General features: G+C 43.7%; 1 protein-coding gene across 5 annotated transcripts in view; it reads right to left on the bottom strand.

Moving 5' to 3' along the window:
* Nucleotides 1-19,459, bottom strand: part of TPX2 (TPX2 microtubule nucleation factor) — a 74,396-nt gene that overhangs the window by 14,507 nt on the left and 40,430 nt on the right. For all 5 annotated transcript variants that reach the window (XM_074406378.1, XM_039479338.2, XM_074406379.1 and 2 more), the window contains 4 exons: nucleotides 16,983-17,154; nucleotides 14,975-15,116; nucleotides 13,016-13,232; nucleotides 144-239 (listed from right to left, as the gene is read on the bottom strand). In XM_074406378.1, the coding sequence (XP_074262479.1) occupies nucleotides 144-239; nucleotides 13,016-13,232; nucleotides 14,975-15,116; nucleotides 16,983-17,154 (627 nt within the window). The remainder of the gene's footprint in view (nucleotides 1-143; nucleotides 240-13,015; nucleotides 13,233-14,974; nucleotides 15,117-16,982; nucleotides 17,155-19,459) is intronic.

Here is a 19,459-nt window from a genome sequence, read left to right as displayed (position 1 = left end):
GAACAAATGTTCATACCCATTCTTAAAGACAAGTCCAGAAAAGAATGGTTGTCTCTGAGCTCCATTAAGATGAATAAATGATAAGGCTTAGACTGACTGACTATATAGAAGGAAAGAGAACACCTCTACTCCCAAGGAATCACCTCATCTTCTTTGGTGGGCATTCGAATTCTGTTCTTCAGTGCAAAGGCTGGTGACTTGGGGACGGTGATTGGAAGTACTTTCTTTTCAGGAACACCCTGAAAGAAGTAAGCAACTCAATTAGACATCACAAAACCATCTCCACTAAGCTGTATGACAAGATTAAATCCTCTTTTTTCCCCTTTGGGTAGAGACAGGGTCTCAAACTCCTGGGCTCAGGCAATCTTCCTGTCTCAGCCTCCAAACTGCTGGGTTTACAGGTGTGAGCCACACCACCTGGCCTAGAATGATATTTTTGAGTTTTTAAAATATAATTAATTTAAGCACAGAAAATAAAAGAACACCAAAACTGGAAAGAATACCAAATTATCAACTCTCATATCTCTTTGAGGGTGGATAAAGTAGTTTAATTTTCTACATCTCATAATCCTTTTGTTTGTTTGTTTTTTTATTTGAGACAGTCTTGCTCTGTTGCCCAGGCTGGAGTGCAATGGTGCAATCTCAGCTCACTGTAACCTTTGCTTCCTGGGCTCAAGCGATCCTCCCACCTCAGCCTCCTGAGTAGCTAGGACTACAGGCACTCACTGCTATGCCCAGCTAATTATTTTTTGTAGAAATAGATCTCAAATTCCTGGCCTCAAGCAATCTCCCGTCTTGGCCTCCCAAAGTGTGAGGATTACAGACATGAACCACTGCAGCTGGACTTGTATCCCATAATTTTAATACATCCAACTACTCTGAAGATTTTTCCTTAATGATTTTAAAACGTTACTAACATTTCAAATCGCTGTGGAATAAATAACGTATGTCATACTATGCACATAATTTAAAACTAATACATTTTAGAAAGTTGTTCCATAGCATTTTTTGATTCGAATAGAATTTATATTCTATAACAAATCTGGCAATTAATCCTAACTGCAAAATGGTATCTCTTGGCTGCTGGGTTTTTTTAATTTTTAATTTTTTTGGTTTTTTACATGAGACAGAGTCTTACTCTGTTGCCAGGCCGGAGTGCAGTGGCATGATCTCGGCTCATTCAATCGCTTGAATCCTGGGTTCAAGCAATTCTCCTGCCTCAGCCTCCCAAGTAGCTGGGACTACAGGCGAGTACCACCACGCTCAGCTAATTTTTTTTTTTTTTTTTTTTTTTTTGAGACGGAGTTTCGCTCTTGTTACCCAGGCTGGAGTGCAATGGCGCAATCTCGGCTCACCGCAACCTCCGCCTCCCGGGTTCAGGCAATTCTCCTGCCTCAGCCTCCTGAGTAGCTGGGATTACAGGCATGCGCCACCATGCCCAGCTAATTTTTTGTATTTTTAGTAGAGATGGGGTTTTACCATGTTGACCAGGATGGTCTCGATCTGTTGACCTCGTGATCCACCCGCCTCGGCCTCCCAAAGTGCTGGGATTACAGGCGTGAGCCACCACGCCCGGCCAATTTTTGTATTTTTAGTAGAGACGGGGTTTCACCATGTTGGCCAGGATGGTCTCGATCTCCTGATCTTGTGATCCACCCACCTCAGCCTCCCAAAGTGCTACAATTACAGGCATGAGCCACTGCCCCTGGCTGCTGCTATTTTGAATTACGTGTATAACCAGATCAATTAAGAACAAAACAAAACCTCAGTAATTCCTTATTTGTTACACTTGTGTCCACATCCTGACTCCTCCCAATCAGCTCTAGTCTCCTAATAGTATTTCAGCTCAGCATCTCATTCCTCCAATTCATTGTTTGCATATCATCCAAATTATTACTCTAAAGCACATTTGATCACATTACTTCCTGACTGAAAATTCTTTAACGGCTCCTATTGCCTACCTACAACAGCATTAACAAACAGATTCCTTGGCATGAAATACAAGGCACTTGCTTGAATCTCACTCATAAATACCTCCTTCACAGCCTGCTTAGTAGTAGCATTAATCTGGTACCCTGTCTGACTCTCCCACCTTACCTCTTACCTGTTCTCACACATCACGTTCCAACCATGATGAACTACTGATCACTCTCCAAATGGTCCCTATTCTCAGTGACTTTGCTTGTACTTTGTCTGTAATGCCTCAGCTGCTTGAAAAGTACCCAACTCATTAAGCATTTCCTTTTTTTTTTTTAAAGGCAAGTCTTGCTCTGTTGCCCAGGCTGGAGCGCAATGGCACAATCTCAGCTCACTGCACTCTCCACCTCCCAGGTTCAAGCGATTCTCCTGCCTCAGCTTCCAGAGTAGCTGGGATTATAGGCATGCACCACCATGTCTGGCTAATTTTTGTATTTCTAGTAGAGATGGGGTTTCACCATGTTGGTCAGACTGGTCTCAAACTTTTGACCTTGTGATCCAGCCTCCCAAAGTGTTGGAATTACAGGAGTAAGCCATTGTGCCTGGCCACATCTCTTCTTTTATAAAGCCTTTCGCCGGGCGTGGTGGCTCAAGCCTGTAATCCCAGCACTTTGGGAGGCCGAGGCGGGTGGATCACAAGGTCAAGAGATCAAGACCATCCTGGTCAACATGGTGAAACCCCGTCTCTACTAAAAATACAAAAAATTAGCTGGGCATGGTGGTACGTGCCTGTAATCCCAGCTACTCAGGAGGCTGAGGCAGGAGAATTGCCCGAACCCAGGAGGCGGAGGTTGCGGTGAGCCAAGATTACACCATTGCACTCCAGCCTGGGTAACAAGAGCGAAACTCCGTTTCAAAAAAATAAATAAATAAATAAATAAATAAATAAAAGATTTCATTTATAAAGCCTTTCAATAGATCTCTCCATTCCCAGGACCTACAGAACTCACTTCTTTTTCCCACTGTATATGGTTTTATCACAGTCTCTACAAAATTTAGTTGTACTTATTTATTTAGACTGTCATTTCCCCCTGCTAGCCTGAGTGCTTCAAGGCTGGGGACTATTTTACTCCATCAATCCCAAGTAGCTAACATAGACCTTGGCAAGTATAAAGCATTCAGTAAATGTTGAATGAATGCGGAATGAATGAACACATCAGGAATAGAATTTATACCTTGGACTCTAGGAGGGTACCTTGGGAGCCTTCTCTTTAATCCCAACAATGCTGCAACCGTTCAAAACATGTTTGGAATGACTTTCTTGGAATGGCTTTCAAAGTCACTTTCTGGACCATGCAAAGACAGTTGCTCAATCTTTACTGTTCACTTAACAAATAGTTTCCATCTCTATTATGTTGGACTACTCAGAAGTTTTAGTTCCAAATAACCTTAAACTAGATTCTAAAAGCAAATTAATGTTTAAAATACATGTGAAGAGTTGTCAACCTTGGAGGGATCTAAAAGGCTCATCTCCGGATTCAAGATGAATGGCTTTTCCAAAATGCTTTGTGCAAAATCCCTTCAATCACTGGAAGGGATTTATAGTCTGTCAAGGTGACCATTGTGAAAGGAACGGTCATTTTGCTGTGAAATTTCTTATATGTTTTCTAAAGAATGCTAGAATCATTAGCATAGTGAAATCTAATATAGTAGATCTTGTAATCAGAGTGACAAAAGTCCAAGAGATGGGTTGTCAAATGGTGTTTACCATAAAACGGCAACAACAACAACAAAATCTGCTCTTCTCTAGACAGGTGGATACTAGACTCTTGCTTGAATGCACGACGGGCAAGTGAAAGAGGGACAAACAGTGAGCAAGAAGCCAGGGGTCTATCTGTTCTAGCCCAGCTCTGCTTCCAATCTGTATAACCTTGAACACATCAGATAGCCTTCTAGGCCTCAGGGTTTGTTAATAAAATAAAGCAACTGAAATAAGTATCTGAGGATTTACTTAGATCTAAAATAATTCCCTCTCTCTGCATTCACCCAACAGAAATATCTGCATTTTAAAAGAGAAGCAATGGAAACCTCTAGTAAGTAGGCCATAAAAGAGATATTTATGAGTGAGATCAATCTCTTAATTAGTTGGGGGAGAGGAAGAGATGATTTATGAAAATTATCTTTGCCGCAACTATTCACTCAGACCTCATCTCCCCTGCCATCAAAGTTAACTAGAAGCTCGATTAGAAATAATAAGAAAATTGGGTTTCCAGGAACAGAGAAGGCTTCTTCTTTTTTTTTTTTGGTCTATTTTAAGTTTTTCAAATTAGAAGCTCCTTGAGGACTTGAATATTGTCATTTCCATTCTTTTATCTTCCCACATCACCTACTAGAAGACCAAGTAGTAACTATTCAATGAACATATGTTAGTTAAAATTACTGTATTTAGCTGGGCGCAGTGGCTCACGCCTGTAACCCCAGCACTTTGGGAGGCTGAGGCAGGTGGATCACGAGGTCAAGAGATTGAGACCATCCTGGTCAACATGGTGAAACCCCGTCTCTATTAAAAATACAGAAAGTGCCGGGCGCGGTGGCTCGAGCCTGTAATCCCAGCACTTTGGGAGGCCGAGGCGGGTGGATCACGAGATCGAGAGATCGAGACCATCCTGGTCAACATGGTGAAACCCAGTCTCTACTAAAAATACAAAAAAATTAGCTGGGCATGGTGGCGCGTGCCTGTAATCCCAGCTACTCGGGAGGCTGAGGCAGGAGAATTGCCTGAACCCAGGAGGCGGAGGTTGTGGTGAGCCGAGATCGCACCATTGCACTCCAGCCTGGGTAACAAGAGTGAAACTCTGCCTCAAAAAAAAAAAAAAAAAAAAAAACAGAAAATTACGGCCGGGCTCTGTTGCTCACGCCTGTAATCCTAGCACTTTAGGAGGCCGAGGTGGGTGGATCACCTGAGGTCAGGAGTTCAAGACCAGCCTGGCCATCATGGTGAAACCCCAACTTAAAAAAAAAAAAAAAAAAAAAAAAAAAAAGAGTTCTTACTCTACTGCTAGGAATTCTGTCTTTTGGGCCGGGCACGGTGGCTCAAGCCTGTAATCCCAGCACTTTGGGAGGCCAAGGCGGGTGGATCATGAGGTCAAGAGATCGAGACCATCCTGGTCAACATGGTAAAACCCCGTCTTTACTAAAAACACAAAAAATTAGTTGGGCATGGTGGTGCGTGCCTGTAATCCCAGCTACTCAGGAGGCTGAGGCAGGAGAACTGCCTGAATCCAGGAGGTGGAGGTTGCGGTGAGCCAAGATGGCGCCATTGCACTCCAGCCTGGGTAACAAGAGCGAAACTCTGTGTCAAAAAAAAAAAAAAAAGAAAATTAGCTGGGCATGGTGGCGCGTGTCTGTAATCCCAGCTACTTAGGAGGCTGAGGCAGCAGAATTGCCTGAACCCAGGAGGCGGAGGTTGCGGTGAGCTGAGATTGCGCCATTGCACTCCAGCCTGGGTAACAAGAGCGAAACTCCGTCTCAAAAAAAAAAAAAAAAAAAAAAATTTACTGTATTTCCTCATTTACATGTCTATCTCCTCTACCGGACTATAAAAGCTTTGAGTACAAGGGCCATATCTTATACCATCTTTGAATTCCCAAGTGTCTAACACAAGTTAGAAACACAGGCTGGTGCATGTCAGCTTATACCACTACTCACTCAGTTATCCAACATGAGAGTGCTTGTGCTGTGGTGGTCACTACACTAGGTGCTGGGGATACAAAGTGAGTAATATAGATATACACAGTCCCTGCTCTTGGGGAGCTCACATTCTAGTGGAGGAAAGAGACAGTGAAGAAACAAATCAAATACTTCCAAATTTTCACAAAGTGCTCTAAAGAAACCCAGCAGAATATGGAGCTTATGGTTATTAGGAGGATGCTCCCTCAATGAAGGGGAAGGTATCTCTGGAGGTAATATGCGGTTAGAATGGGGCAATGTGGGTGGACAGATGATGCATTTAGAAAAACAGCCAGGACTGGGGGTGGGGATGGGGAGGCGAATACTTCTCCCTAAGACAGGATATGTCCCCTAGGTACCCTGGAACAGGATCTCAGGCCTGTCCCAGTGCAGTTAGGAAATTACTCTGAAGCAATGTTATCTTGGGAAGTATGCAAAAAAAAAAAAAAAAAAAAGCCTGCTGGTCTCCCCAAGTTGTCCCTAAAGTATCTCTGCTAAAATTACTCACTGGCTTTGCTGACACCACATCCACCTCCATGGTGCCCTGGCTGCCCAACAGAAGTCAGCACCAAGTTCACATTTCACACCCTCATGCTCAAGGCTCTGTCACTCCACCTCTGCACCAAGAACTCTTTTCTTACTTCTGCCTCACTTGGGCCCACTGCTGCTTAAGCCCATCTTTCATCAACCCTATTGTCCCCTTGCTGCTTATCAACCACAAGTGGAAGTACACAGGAAACACGGTAAAGACACACGAAACAGCTTTAGCACTGGGGGACTGTGGGGGACATGGGTGGGGAACAACAGCATCAGACAAGACAAGCTGTATCAGGCTCTGGAAGGTGAGGCTCTTAAATTCTGCTATAAGAGTCCAAGAGGGGGAGAAAAAAAAAAAAAAAAAAAAAAAAAGGCCGGGCACAGTGGCTTACGCCTCTAATTCCAGCACTTTAGGAGGCCGAGGCAAGTGGAATGCGAGGTCAGGAGATTGAGACCATCCTGGCCAACATGAAACCCTGTCTCTACAAGAAAAATAAAAATAAAAAATAGAGTGCAAGACTACAATTTCAGACTTACTCTCTCTTTTTTTTTTTTTTTTTTTGAGATGGAGTCTTGCTCTGTTGCCCAGGCTACAGTGCAGTAGCACAATCTTGGCTCACTGCAACCTCCACTTCCTGGGTTCAAGCGATTCTCCTGTCTCAACCTCCTGAGTAGCTGGGAATACAGGCACCCACCACCATGCCCGGCTAATTTTTTTGTATTTTAGTAGAGATGGGGATTCACCATGTTGGCCAGGCTGATCTCCAACTCCTGACCTCAGATGATCCACCCACCTCAGCCTCCAAAAGTGTTGGAATTACAGGCACAAGCCACCACACTCGGCTGACTTATTCTCTTTTAAATGTTCTAAATGTTTTTTCTATGGGCAAGCTACATTCCATTGTGAAAGGAAATAAATTTCGGGACGCCAAATTACTAACCCATGGAGAAACGTCAAGTTAGGAACTTCGACATGCAAACCTATCTCCTGTTCAAAGATGAAAAATCTACATACCTCCCTCACAACTGGCCCACTTGAAAATTTCTTGTGAGCTCCAAGATCACCCTAAAATAGTTCTGTTGAATTTCACCCTGACAATATAAATTTATAGCTCATTTTCACAGGTACAGGACGAAGGACAGAACTCAAAAGTCATCCCTTGGCTCACCTGAGACAAATGCATATCTGATTACTTCCTCTGCCCTAATTATCTTATGTAAAAATGCAGATTCGGCCACGAACCGTGGCTCAGGCCTGTAACCCCAGAACTTTGGGAGGCTGAGGCGGGTGGATCATGAGTTCAGGAGTTTGAGGCCAGCCTGTCCAATACGATGAAATCTGTCTCTACTAAAAATACAAAAATTAGCCAGGTGTGGTGGCATGCACCTGTAGTCCCAGCTACTAGGAAGGCTGAGGCAGAAGAATCACTTGAACCTGGGAGGCAGGGGTGGCTATGCTTCTTTAGAAACCAAGAGTTGAAGTCAAATCACTGGAAATTGCAGTGAGCCAAGATTGTGCCCCTGCACTCCAGCCTGGGCGACAGACTGAAATTCTGTCTCGGGAGGGCAGGAGAGAAGTAGATTCACTGAACTAGATGAATGCATAAGTGACGATTCCTCTACCCTCCTCTCACATGTGAACTACTCAAAGAATGGAACCATTTACCTCTTACCTACTCATACCTTTTAAAAACTTCTGCCTCTGGGGCCGGGCACGGTGGCTCACGCCTGTAATCCCAGCACTTTGGGAGGCCGAGGCGGGTGGATCACGAGGTCAAGAGATCGAGACCATCCTGGTCAACATGGTGAAACCCCGTCTCTACTAAAAGTACAAAAATTAGCTGGGCATGGTGGTGCGTGCCTGTAATCCCAGCTACTCAGGAGGCTGAGGCAGGAGAATTGCCTGAACCCAGGAGGCGGAGGTTGCGGTGAGCCGAGATCGCGCCATTGCACTCCAGCCTGGGTAACAAGAGCGAAACTCTGTCTCAAAAAACAAAAAACAAAAACTTCTGCCTCTTTCCCCATTATCCACACTTCCCTTCAAATTCTGAAGCCCTCAAAATAATCTTTGGAGAAAGGCACAGACCTGTCTGCTGGGCATGCACCCTTAACCTTAGCAAAATAAATCTCTAAATTAATTGAGACCCGTGTCATACTTTTTGGTTTGCACGCCTTTCAAAGCCTCCCTTTCTGAAAAGTAAAGAAGAGGGTAGAGGAGAACACATCTAACATCTCTTCCTATGCTATGCTTCTCTAGAAACCAAGAGTTGAAGTCAAATCACTGGAGATTTCAGTAGGGAAACCTGCAACTGGCCAGTATCAAACTCAGAAACCTCACTTGCCAAAATAAATAATGATAACAGTAAGCACTGTGGGGCACAATAATCTAGTGCTTAAAGAGACGATGGGCTCAGATTCTGGTTCTGCATACTAGGTATCTCTACGTTTATCTCCTTGTCTGAAAAATAGGGATAACAATGGAATCTACCTCTTAGAAATGTAATCAGACATAAACAAGACAACCTACATAAAGTACTCAGGACAATGTAAGCACTCAATAAAATGACCACTCCTGTTAACAATATCCCTGGCTTACTGTGTGTCAGGCACCATACTCAGTTCTTTATCTGGGCTCCCTCTATGCTGTACCCAACAAATCTGTTTATGTAATAGGAGCCCCAGAGTTTTCTGAGAACCAATAGGATTTGGCAGACACTTCCATTCTGCAAATTGTATCAATTCGGTCACACCTTACCTAGGGCTTTGCAGATCGGTTTACACAGAATTCTCAACAGGTATAACCTGGTACCCAACTACTCTAAGATCTCAACTAACTCTTCACGAACTCTGGCCACCCTTTCCGACTTAAATACTTCACCCTAGCATTTCTAGAGTACATACAACTGACAAACCAATTTCCTAATCAGTGTTTTCAAAAAATGTAGTTCAGCTGGGCATGGTGGCGCACGCCTATATCCCAACACTTTGGAAGGCCAAGGCAGGTGGATTCCTTGAGGACAGGAGCTCGAGACCAGCTTGGGCAACATGGTGAAACCTCGTCACTACTAAAAATACAAAACTTAGCTGGGCATGTGCAGCTACTTGGGAGGCTGAGGCATGAGAATTGCTTGAACCTAGGAAGCAGAGGTTGCAGTGAGGCAAGATTACATCACTATACTCCTGCACTCTAGCCTAGGCAACAGAGCAATACTGTCTCAGAAAAAAAAAGCAGTAGTTCAGGTGTGACTGATGCTATGGGAAAGATCTTAGGTGAGATGTCGGCTTTTTTTTTTTTTTTTTTTTAAATAAGCACATATTTCCTAAGAACATTCTATCTTAAAAAGTAACTTCAACCAGGTGTGGTGGCTCACACCTGTAATCCCGGCACTTTGGAAGACTGAGGTGGGCAGATCACCTGAAGTCGGGAGTTTGAGACCAGCCTGACCAACATGAAGAAACCCCTCCTCTACTAAAAATACAAAATTAGTTTGGAGATAGCATCAGATAAAATTTAAAAAAAAAAAAAAAGAAAAAAAAATACAAATTAGCCAGGCCAGGCATGGTGGTACATGCCTGTAATCCCAACTACTTTGGAGGCTGAGACAGGAGAATCGCTTGAACCCAGGAGGCGGAGGTTGCGGTGAACCAAGATCACACCATTGCACTCCAACCTGGGCCACAAGAGCAAAAATTCTGTCTCAAAAAAATAATAGTAAGTAACCTCTATTTTCAAATAAAAGCATGTGCCCTGGAATCATTATTACCTAAGATTCATATGCCAGCTCTGCCACTCCCTAGGTTTGTGATCTTGGGCAGATTATTTAACCTTTATGTTTCCTAACTGTAAACTGGATTGATAAAGTACCTACAGTGCTTACCTCGTAGGGTTGTTATGAGAATTAAATGCATTATTAGATAAATGTAAAGAGCTTAGAATAAAAACCTGGCATATAATAAGCATTATATAAGTATTAGCTATTATTGCTGTGTTATTTGTGGCAAAAGGTGCTAGTCTTCGTTTACATAGTTATTTAAAAGTTCCCTTTAAATTTATGTTAGGTTACAAAGTGAGTTGATTTTTAAAATAATAAAGTCAATATTGGTATGTAAGGTTTTGAGAGAGTAGTACATGAATTAAATAAAAACAAAAAGGCAGGGGGAAAAGCCAGGAGCTTAGAGGAAAAGATGTTATTAAAAGCAAGAAGGTGCCAGCCAGGCGCAGCGGCTCACGCCTGTAATCCCAACACTTTGTGAGGGTGAGGCGGGTGGATCACCTGAGGTCAGGAGTTTGAGACCAGCCTGGCCAACATGGTGAAACCCCATCTCTACTAAAAATATAAAAATAAGCCGTACATCGTAGCTCACCCCTGTAATCCCAGTGATTAGGAGGGATTACAGGTGTGAACTACAACGCACAGCTAATTTTTGTATTTTTACAAAATTAGGAGGCTGAGGTGGGAGAATTGCTTGAACCCGGTAGGTGGAGGTTGCCATGAGCCAAGAAGCAAGGTGCCAAAGGAGTGTTATAGAAGCCCTGAAAAAATAATTTCTCTTATTTGGGGCTCTATTTTCTTGTGTATAAAACTAAATGTCAGCCCTTCTGGCTCTAGGACTCTGAGGTTTGCACATAACCTACTTTTCCCTTACTGCATTCACAACATTGTTTCCTCAAGGGGTAAAGACAAAGGCACAACCCTTGGATTCTTAAAAGTTTAGAGTTTGGCATATAGTACATGTGCTTCGGAGCAAGAAAGAAAAGGCATTGTGAATAGAAGAGAGATCTCACGCAAAGAGCTCTCAGTCGAAAGTAGGTATTGGGGAGGAGAACCATTTCTAAGCATAATCATGACTTTTTATAAAGCCTGGAAAATATAACTTCAATTGCTTCTGATTTATTGCTAAGAAAATAGAATAAACAAACTAAGTACTGAGTCAAAGGTAATACATTAGTACAGTTTCTGCTAAAACCATGGTGACTCTAAAGCAAGCAAAAAGATAGAAGATAGGAAGGGCTGGGCGCAGTGGCTCACACCTGCAATCTCAGCATTTGGAAGCCCGAGGCAGGCAGATCACCTGAGGTCAGGAGTTTGAGAGCAGCCTGACCAACATGGAGAAACCCTATCTCTACTAAAAATGCAAAATTATGTAGTCCCAGCTACTTGGGAGGATGAGGCAGGAGAACTGCTTGAACCCAGGAGGTGGAGGTCGCAGCGAGCCGAGATCGCGCCATTGCACTCCAGCCTGGGTAACAAGAGCGAAACTCCGTCTCAAAAAAAAAAAAAAAAAAAAAAAAGCGGCAAAATTAGCGGGCATGGTGGCGTATGCTGCAATCCCAGCTAATTTGGGAGGCTGAGGCAAGAGAATCACTTGAACCCAGGAGGTAGAGGTTGCAGTGAGTGAGCCAAGATCTCGATATTATACTCCAGCCTGGACAACAAGAACAAAAACTCCATCTCACAAAAAAAAAAATAAGAAAAGAAAAAAAGAAGATAGGAAAACAGAGTGCTTCTGGTGTTATCCCAGACATACATCAATCCAAACAATCTAAAGCAGTGGCAGCAGGTGAGGTCCCCATCTACACTGAAGTGTAACTAAAAGCCACTTTCCCATTTATGCAGGTGCTTAATTTCATTGCTTATTCTCTGACTGTAGCCTTGCTTCCAGATTACACATTTTCTCTAAAATTGTGGTTGTGGGCCTATTATCAAACTACAACACATTTCTCTGAAACAGTTTCCAGTGGCTCTTGATAAACTTTTCTCCAGCTTAACTGACCCACTAATAGCTCCCAGTAGATGCTTCATGTTTCCCACCATCAGGCTTTTGATCATGTTCTGCCATCGAATGTTCTGCCAGTCCAGTTCATTTGCATTTCTGCAAGCCCAAATTCTGTCATATAATGGAGAGGCAATACAATGAAGTATAAGGATCACAGACTCTGGAGCTAGAGTGCCTGAACTCTTACTTGCTCTACCACATACTAGCTGAGTGCTCTAGGAATATTACATAACCTCTCTGTGCCTCAGTCCCCTCATCTGAAACAGGTGATAATTAAAATAACCCACCTAAAGGGGTTGTTGTCAAAACTAATGGGCTAATATATGAAAAGGGCTTAGAACAGTGCTGGCAGATAGTAAAAGTGTCAGCTATTATGACAACAATAGCAACACAATGACAATAATTATTACTACCCATTGTCAAGGCTCAGGTCAAATGGTGCCTCTTCACAAAGCACACCCTGAACTTTCTATCTGGAAGAAACCATTTTCTCCTCTGAATTTCTATTTTAACTGTCATCTCTCTCAGAACACTTCTGTCCATTTTCTATTATTCACACATATATTGTCTCCCTCACTAGACTTTAACTGAGAGCAAAATCCACTTCTGATATATCTCTTTTTATTTTTTATTTTTGAGATGGAATCTTGCTCTGTCGCTGGAGTGGAACACAGTGGCGCAGTCTCGGCTCACTGCAACCTCTGCCTCCCAGGTTCAAGCGATTCTTCCGCCTCAGCCTCCCAAGTAGCTGGGACTACAGGCGTATGCCAAACGCCTGGCTAATTTTTGTATTTTTAGTAGAGATGGGATATCCCCATGTTGGCCAGGATGGTCTCGAACTCTTGACCTCACGATCCACCCACCTCAGCCTCCCAAAGTACTGAGATTACAGGCGTTAGCCACTGCGCCCGGCCCTCTGATATTTCTCTTTATCACCAGCAGCTCCTAATATGATGCCCTGCTCATAATATCTACCCAAACTTTTGTGTGAATGGGTGGATATTTGGCCCTGAGCAGGACACTTCTGCCAACACACACACAGCTTCAACCTTACCACAACATCTTCCAAAATCTTAGTAGGACAAGGTCTGGAATGAAATTCAAACTGTTCATCCTCTGATTTCTTCTTTGACTCTCGCTCCTGGATTCTTTTCTCAATTTCCAAATCAAAGCCTACAGGCTGGGTGGGTGGTTTCACAGGTGGTTTCTTGGGCAAGATGGGCCCACCTTCAAGTACTCTGGGATCAAGTTCACGTGCTTTGAATTTGTATCTGTAAGGTGAAAATGTAAATAACCACAAAAAATATTTTAATAAAATAAAAACTTCACAAACAAAGTGAGCCAAAAACAAAGAATAGTAAGCATTAAGATTACCCTCCCATTGACTGGACAACAGAATAAAATAAATAAAAATGAAAAATGGGCCGGGCGCGGTGGCTCAAGCCTGTAATCCCAGCACTTTGGGAGGCCGAGGCGGGTGGATCACGAGGTCGAAAGATCGAGACCATCCTGGTCAACATGGTGAAACCCCGTCTCTACTAAAAATGCAAAAAAAAAAACTAGCTGGGCGTGGTGGTGCATGCCTGTAATCCCAGCTACTTAGGAGGCTGAGGCAGGAGAATTGCCTGAGCCCAGGAGGCAGAGGTTGCGGTGAGCCGAGATCGCGCCATTGCACTCCAGCCTGGGTAACAAGAGCGAAACTCCGTCTCAAAAAAAAAAAAAAAAAATGAAAAATAATGTGCCAAGTGCAGTGGCTCAGGCCTCTAATTCTTTGGGAAGCACTTTGGGAAGCCAAGGCTAGGGATCACTTGAGGTCAGGAGTTCAAGATCAGCCTGGCCAACATGGTGAAACCCCATCTCTACTAAAAATACAAAAATTAGCCCAGTGTGGTGGTCCGCACCTGTACTCCCAGCTACTAGGGACGCTGAGGCAGATATAGACTCACCTGCCTGAGTGAGGTGAGTCACTCTGGCACTCAGGCAGGCTGAGAAACTCTTGAACCCAGGAGGTGAAGGTTGCAGTGAGCTGAGAGGAACCACTACACTCCAGCCTGGGCAACGAGCAAAACTCCATCTCAAAATAAATAAATAAATAAATAACAATAAAAGAAAAAAGGATTACCCATCACACAGTAAAATTTCAACTCTCCATAGCACTATCTTTACCTGTAGAACAAAGAATAAATGAGACAGTCCTAACATCCCCACTACTTTAAGAACTGGGGCTTCTCTTCACAGAGGAAGCACACAAAGGAATGCATGGCTTCCTCCTCAAAAGAAGCACACAAATGAATGGAAGAAGGATACAGGAAATAAACTCCAATACTACAAACCACACTAAGTTTCCATTTCCCTCCACTAATAATAGCTGTAACAATCCCTTGAGGAGTCATAAAAGAGTGGGGACCTACCTAACCTAACCTTAGAGGGCAGTGTGTGTGGGGCGGGGGGGCGGCGGGGAGTGAGTCTCGCTCTGTGTGTGTGTGTGTGTGTGTGTGTGTGTGTGTGTGAGAGAGAGAGAGAGAGAGAGAGAGAGACTCACTGTGTCACCCAGGCTGGAGTGTAGTGGCATGATCTTGGCTCACTGAAGCGTTGACCCCCTGGGTTCAGGCTGCCCCCTCGTAGGTGGGACTACAAACGTGTGCCACCATGCCCGGATCTTTTTTTTTTTTTTTTGTATTTTTTGTAGAGATGGGGTTTCACCATGTTGTCCAGACTAGTCTCAGACTCCTAGACTCAACCTCCTGCCTTGGCCTCTCAAAGTACTGGGATTACAGGGTGAGCCACCACACCCAGCCCGGATCGATTTTTACCAGTTTATACTCCAGGACATCTCCATATTCCCACTTCAGTCCTTTAATCATAGAGGCAGGGGTATAGCCTGCAGAGCCTACTACTCAAATGCCATACATTTTCATGAAAAATAAAAACAGCAACTGTTACCCTTATAGAACTGAAAGGAAAGTAGGCAGGTTCTTAGAACTCTTCCTCCGATACTGCCAGTGGGACTTACTGTTGCAGTTTCTCCAGCTCCTCAGCCTCCAGCTCTGCTGTGCTTTTGCAGGTTACAGGCCGTGCACGCTGTTTAGTTAGCAGTACAGGAGTCTGTGGATCTCTGGAAATCTTGGTCACAGAAGATTTGGAAGGTAACAGGTCTGTAAACAGAGATGACAGCCATTCATCTAGCTTCCCAAGACCCAGTTTACTTGTAAGTGCCGATTCACCAAGGTAACCCAGAGAGGGCTAAACCAACCACAGAGTGGCGGGCCCACCACACTCAGCTCAGCTTACATCAGTTGAACCAACGAACATTCAGTTCCTTCTCTCCTATTCCTCTTTTATTGAGGGGTATAACTAAGGTAACCTTTGGGTAAACTCTACTATCATCTTCTGAACAGAAAATCCATCCATGTCTGATGGGCTCCTTATCACGGCACAGGCCTAGACTGCCTGACTTTTTTCTGAAACAGCGTCTCACGCTGCTGCCCAAGCTAGAGTACAGGGGCATGATAATGGCTCACTACAAATCTGACCTCCCTGGACTCAGGTGATCCTCTCACATCAGCCTCCCAAGCAGCTGGGACTACAGGCATGCACCATGATCCCCAGTGAATTGTTATATTCTTTTGTAAACACAGGGTTTCACTATGTTGCCCAGGCTGGTCTTGAACTACTGGGCTTAAGCAGTCCACCCACCTCAGCTACTAGAACATAATAGCAATATTAAAAAATGCTGTACTTGGCTAGGTGCAGTGGTTCATGCCTATAACTCCAGCACTTTGGGAGGCTGAGGCAGGTGGCTGACTTGAGGCCAGGAACTCAAGACCAGCCTGGCCAACACAGTAAAACTTGGTTTCTACTTAAAATAAAAATAGTACGTGGGCATGGTGGCACACACCTATAATCCCAGCTAATCAGGAGGCTGAGGCACGAGAATCACTTGAACCCAAGAGGTGGATGTTGCAGTGAGCCGAGATCGCGCCACTGCACTCCAGCCTCGGTGATGACAGCCAGTCTCAAAAAAAAAAAAAAAAAAAAAAAAAAAAAGGCTATGCAAGGATATAAGAAATTTAGAGATTCTCAAAGGTAAAACAATCACATTCTGCTTTATCCAGAATACTATCACGATACTCCAAACAACTATTTATGCCACTCCCACTCCTCAAATTTTATCTTAAGACCTTGTTGTAGAAATTATTTCCTTAAAGATAGAAACTATTAAATTAGAATCCACTCATCTGTTCACCACCAAATCTACAAACCCCCGTATCTGCGCCCATTCCTCCCACTTTTCCATCCTCCTTTTAAAGAACACTTCTCCACCTGTGCTAAGTATTTCTCCAATACCTGCCTGCTCAGGGACTTAATCCATTGGTCATCTCCTCTTCCTCTCTCTCCTATACCTTCAGCTTCTTTATCTCTTGACTCAACTTTTCAACATTCAGACATGCTCTACCTATCTCTCACCTCCTTTGACTTTTGCATCTCCCCCCTCCTCAAAAGCCCTTACTATAATTTGTAGTGACCTATTTATCTCTGTCACCAAATTAGAAACTTGATGTTGAGTAGTACCAAGTCCATTTTATTTACTTGTACACCACCGACACCTAACACAGTGTGCCTGGTTAGTAGTAGAAAAAGTTTTGGTGGGCTGCTGAATAAAAAGCACACAACCTTGAATGAATGAAATGCCTTCATTTTCTATAGATAACTAAATGCAATGTGATACTTTGACACATGGCAAAAATGTCCATTAAAGATGTGTAATGGCATCTGAGGTTACCTTAATTCATTCTCCTTGGCCAATTATTGATGAGGAAGATCAAGATGGTTGATGGGTATAGACAGATAGCTGGGTGGTTTGAAAAATTATGAAGGATACATTTGTTGTCTGTATAGTCACATGCCATACTTTAACTGAAAAACTAGCATTTCAACTAAAGACAAATCTGTGCCTAAGATGTAAGCAAAGAGAACATAGGTAGGGTTCCATCCAACTGTGATACTGGCAGGAAACTTACTAGTATCATCCTTCTTACTCCTCAAATGATATCTGTTAGGGGTTCGCTTATGGAAGTCTTCAACCTGCTGTGCAAGGGGCACATATGTAGAAACTGTTTCATCAAATGTTCTTTTCTTTCCTTGGGACAGGTTGAAAGGCTTAACAATGGTACATCCCTTAGTCACACGGGCCTGTAAAGAGAAAAGTTGTTCTACAGATGAAATGTCATGGAAGAGCTCATATCTACCATAAACCACATATTCAGCACAGAGGATCCAAAAACAGGCCTGTGCAAAACAAAGATTATTTTTTTTTTTTTTGAGACGGAGTTTCGCTCTTGTTACCCAGGCTGGAGTGCAATGGCGCGATCTCGGCTCACCGCAACCTCCGCCTCCTGGGTTCGGGCAATTCTCCTGCCTCAGCCTCCTGAGTAGCTGGGATTACAGGCACGCGCCACCATGTCCAGCTGATTTTTTGTATTTTTAGTAGAGACGGGGTTTCCCCATGTTGACCAGGATGGTCTCGATCTCTCGACCTCGTAATCCACCCGCCTCGGCCTCCCAAAGTGCTGGGATTACAGGCGTGAGCCACCGCGCCCGGCCTAACAAAGATTATTATTCTGAAGTTTGTCGGTCCTTAGGAAAGGGTTATAACTAGTCTATTCTCCTTTTTTTTTTTTTTTTTTTTTTTGAGACGGAGTTTCGCTCGTTACCCAGGGTGGAGTGCAATGGCGCGATCTCGGCTCACCGCAACCTCCGCCTCCTGGGTTCAGGCAATTCTCCTGCCTCGGCCTCCTGAGTAGCTGGGATTACAGGCACACGCCACCATGCCCAGCTAATTTTTTGTATTTTTAGTAGAGGCGGGGTTTCACCCTGTTGACCAGGATGGTCTCGATCTCTTGACCTTGTGATCTACCCGCCTCGGCCTCCCAAAGTGCTGGGATTACAGGCTTAAGCCACCACGCCCGGCTTATCATTTTTTAAAAAAGAAAGAAAGGATCTAGCACTTAACAAATCATCTGTTCTGGAACAGTACATAGGTAATTTTCCCCAATCATGTCAATGTTTTGAAGGAATCCAGAGTAAGCTATCTCAGAATTGAAGATGAAAAAAGCTGCAAAGGAATCTCACCCTCAACTCCATTTAAAAAAAATTAATTGGGCCTCTGGGTCTGCATCAAATCAGGCACCTTCCTGAATCAGCGGAATCTCTCCATACATCCCCTAAAGTGACTAATGAAGAACCCTATTCCTATTCCTTGGATGACTAAGTTTGAAAAAACTGATCTCTAATTGGAAGCAAAACCCTTTCAAGGACCTGCATCTCAAAGAAAGAAGCACAACCTCAGGGTTTAAGAATGCAAAGAACTAATTTCAAAAAATGATGGGCAGGGTGTGGTGGCTCAAGCCTGTAATCCCAGCACTTTGGAAGGCCAAGGCAGGTGGATCACCTGAGATCAGGAATTGGAGACCATCCTGACCAACATAGTGAAACCCTGTCTCTATAAAAATAATAATAATAAATTTTAAATGATGATACAGACTACAAAGGCAAGTAGAGATTATTACTACTAGAATTTTTACTTAAGATAGTTACTGATTTTGTTGGTGCTTTGGTAACAAAACCGCATGGGATTTCACTGGTCTGCCCCAACTCTATTTTTCCTATTAAGATCTGTTATATTGGCTGAGCTTGGTGGCTCATGTCTATAATCCCAGCACTTTGGGAGGCCAAGGCGGGTGGATTGCCTGAGGTCAGGAGTTCAAGACCAGCCTGGCTAGCATGGGGAAACCTTGTCTCTACTAAAAATATAAAAATTAGCTGGGTGTGGTGGCGGGTACCTGTAATCCCAGCTACTTGGAAGGCTGAGGCAGAAGAATCACTTGAACCCATGAGGCGGAGGTTGCAATGAGCCGAGATCACGCCATTGCACTCTACCCTGGGCAACAGGAGCGAAACTGCATCTCAAAAAGAAAGATGTTATATTTTACATAACTTTATAGATACAAGGTTTTTGTTAAGAATTTTGTAACAGTAGAAATACCTGTCCCTATAGTTTGCCACACATACTAATAATTCTATGTGATTTATGTACATTCTCAGTGCAGTTTTCATAATAACTTCATAAGGTAGTTCCCAGGGATGTCAAGTGATTTGCCCAAGAACACACAGCTAACAGAAGGTAAAGGGAGGATTTAGATCTATCTTAATTTGAAACATATGCTTCTCACTGGGCACGGTGGATCACGCCTGTAATCCCAGCACGTTGGGAGGCCGGGGAGGGTAGATCACGAGGTCAAGATATTGAGACCATCCTGGTCAACATGGTGAAACCCCGTCTCTACTAAAAATACAAAAAATCAGCTGTGCATGGTGGTGCATGCCTGTAATCCCAGCTACTCAGGAGGCTGAGGCAGGAGAATTGCCTGAACCCAGGAGGCGGAGGTTGCAGTGAGCCGAGATCGCGCCATTGCACTCCAGCCTGGTAACAAGAGCA

This window comes from Saimiri boliviensis, chromosome 9 (genome assembly GCF_048565385.1).
Source record: "Saimiri boliviensis isolate mSaiBol1 chromosome 9, mSaiBol1.pri, whole genome shotgun sequence".
Lineage (NCBI taxonomy): Eukaryota > Metazoa > Chordata > Mammalia > Primates > Cebidae > Saimiri > Saimiri boliviensis.
This window is presented reverse-complemented; position numbering and strand designations above follow the sequence as displayed.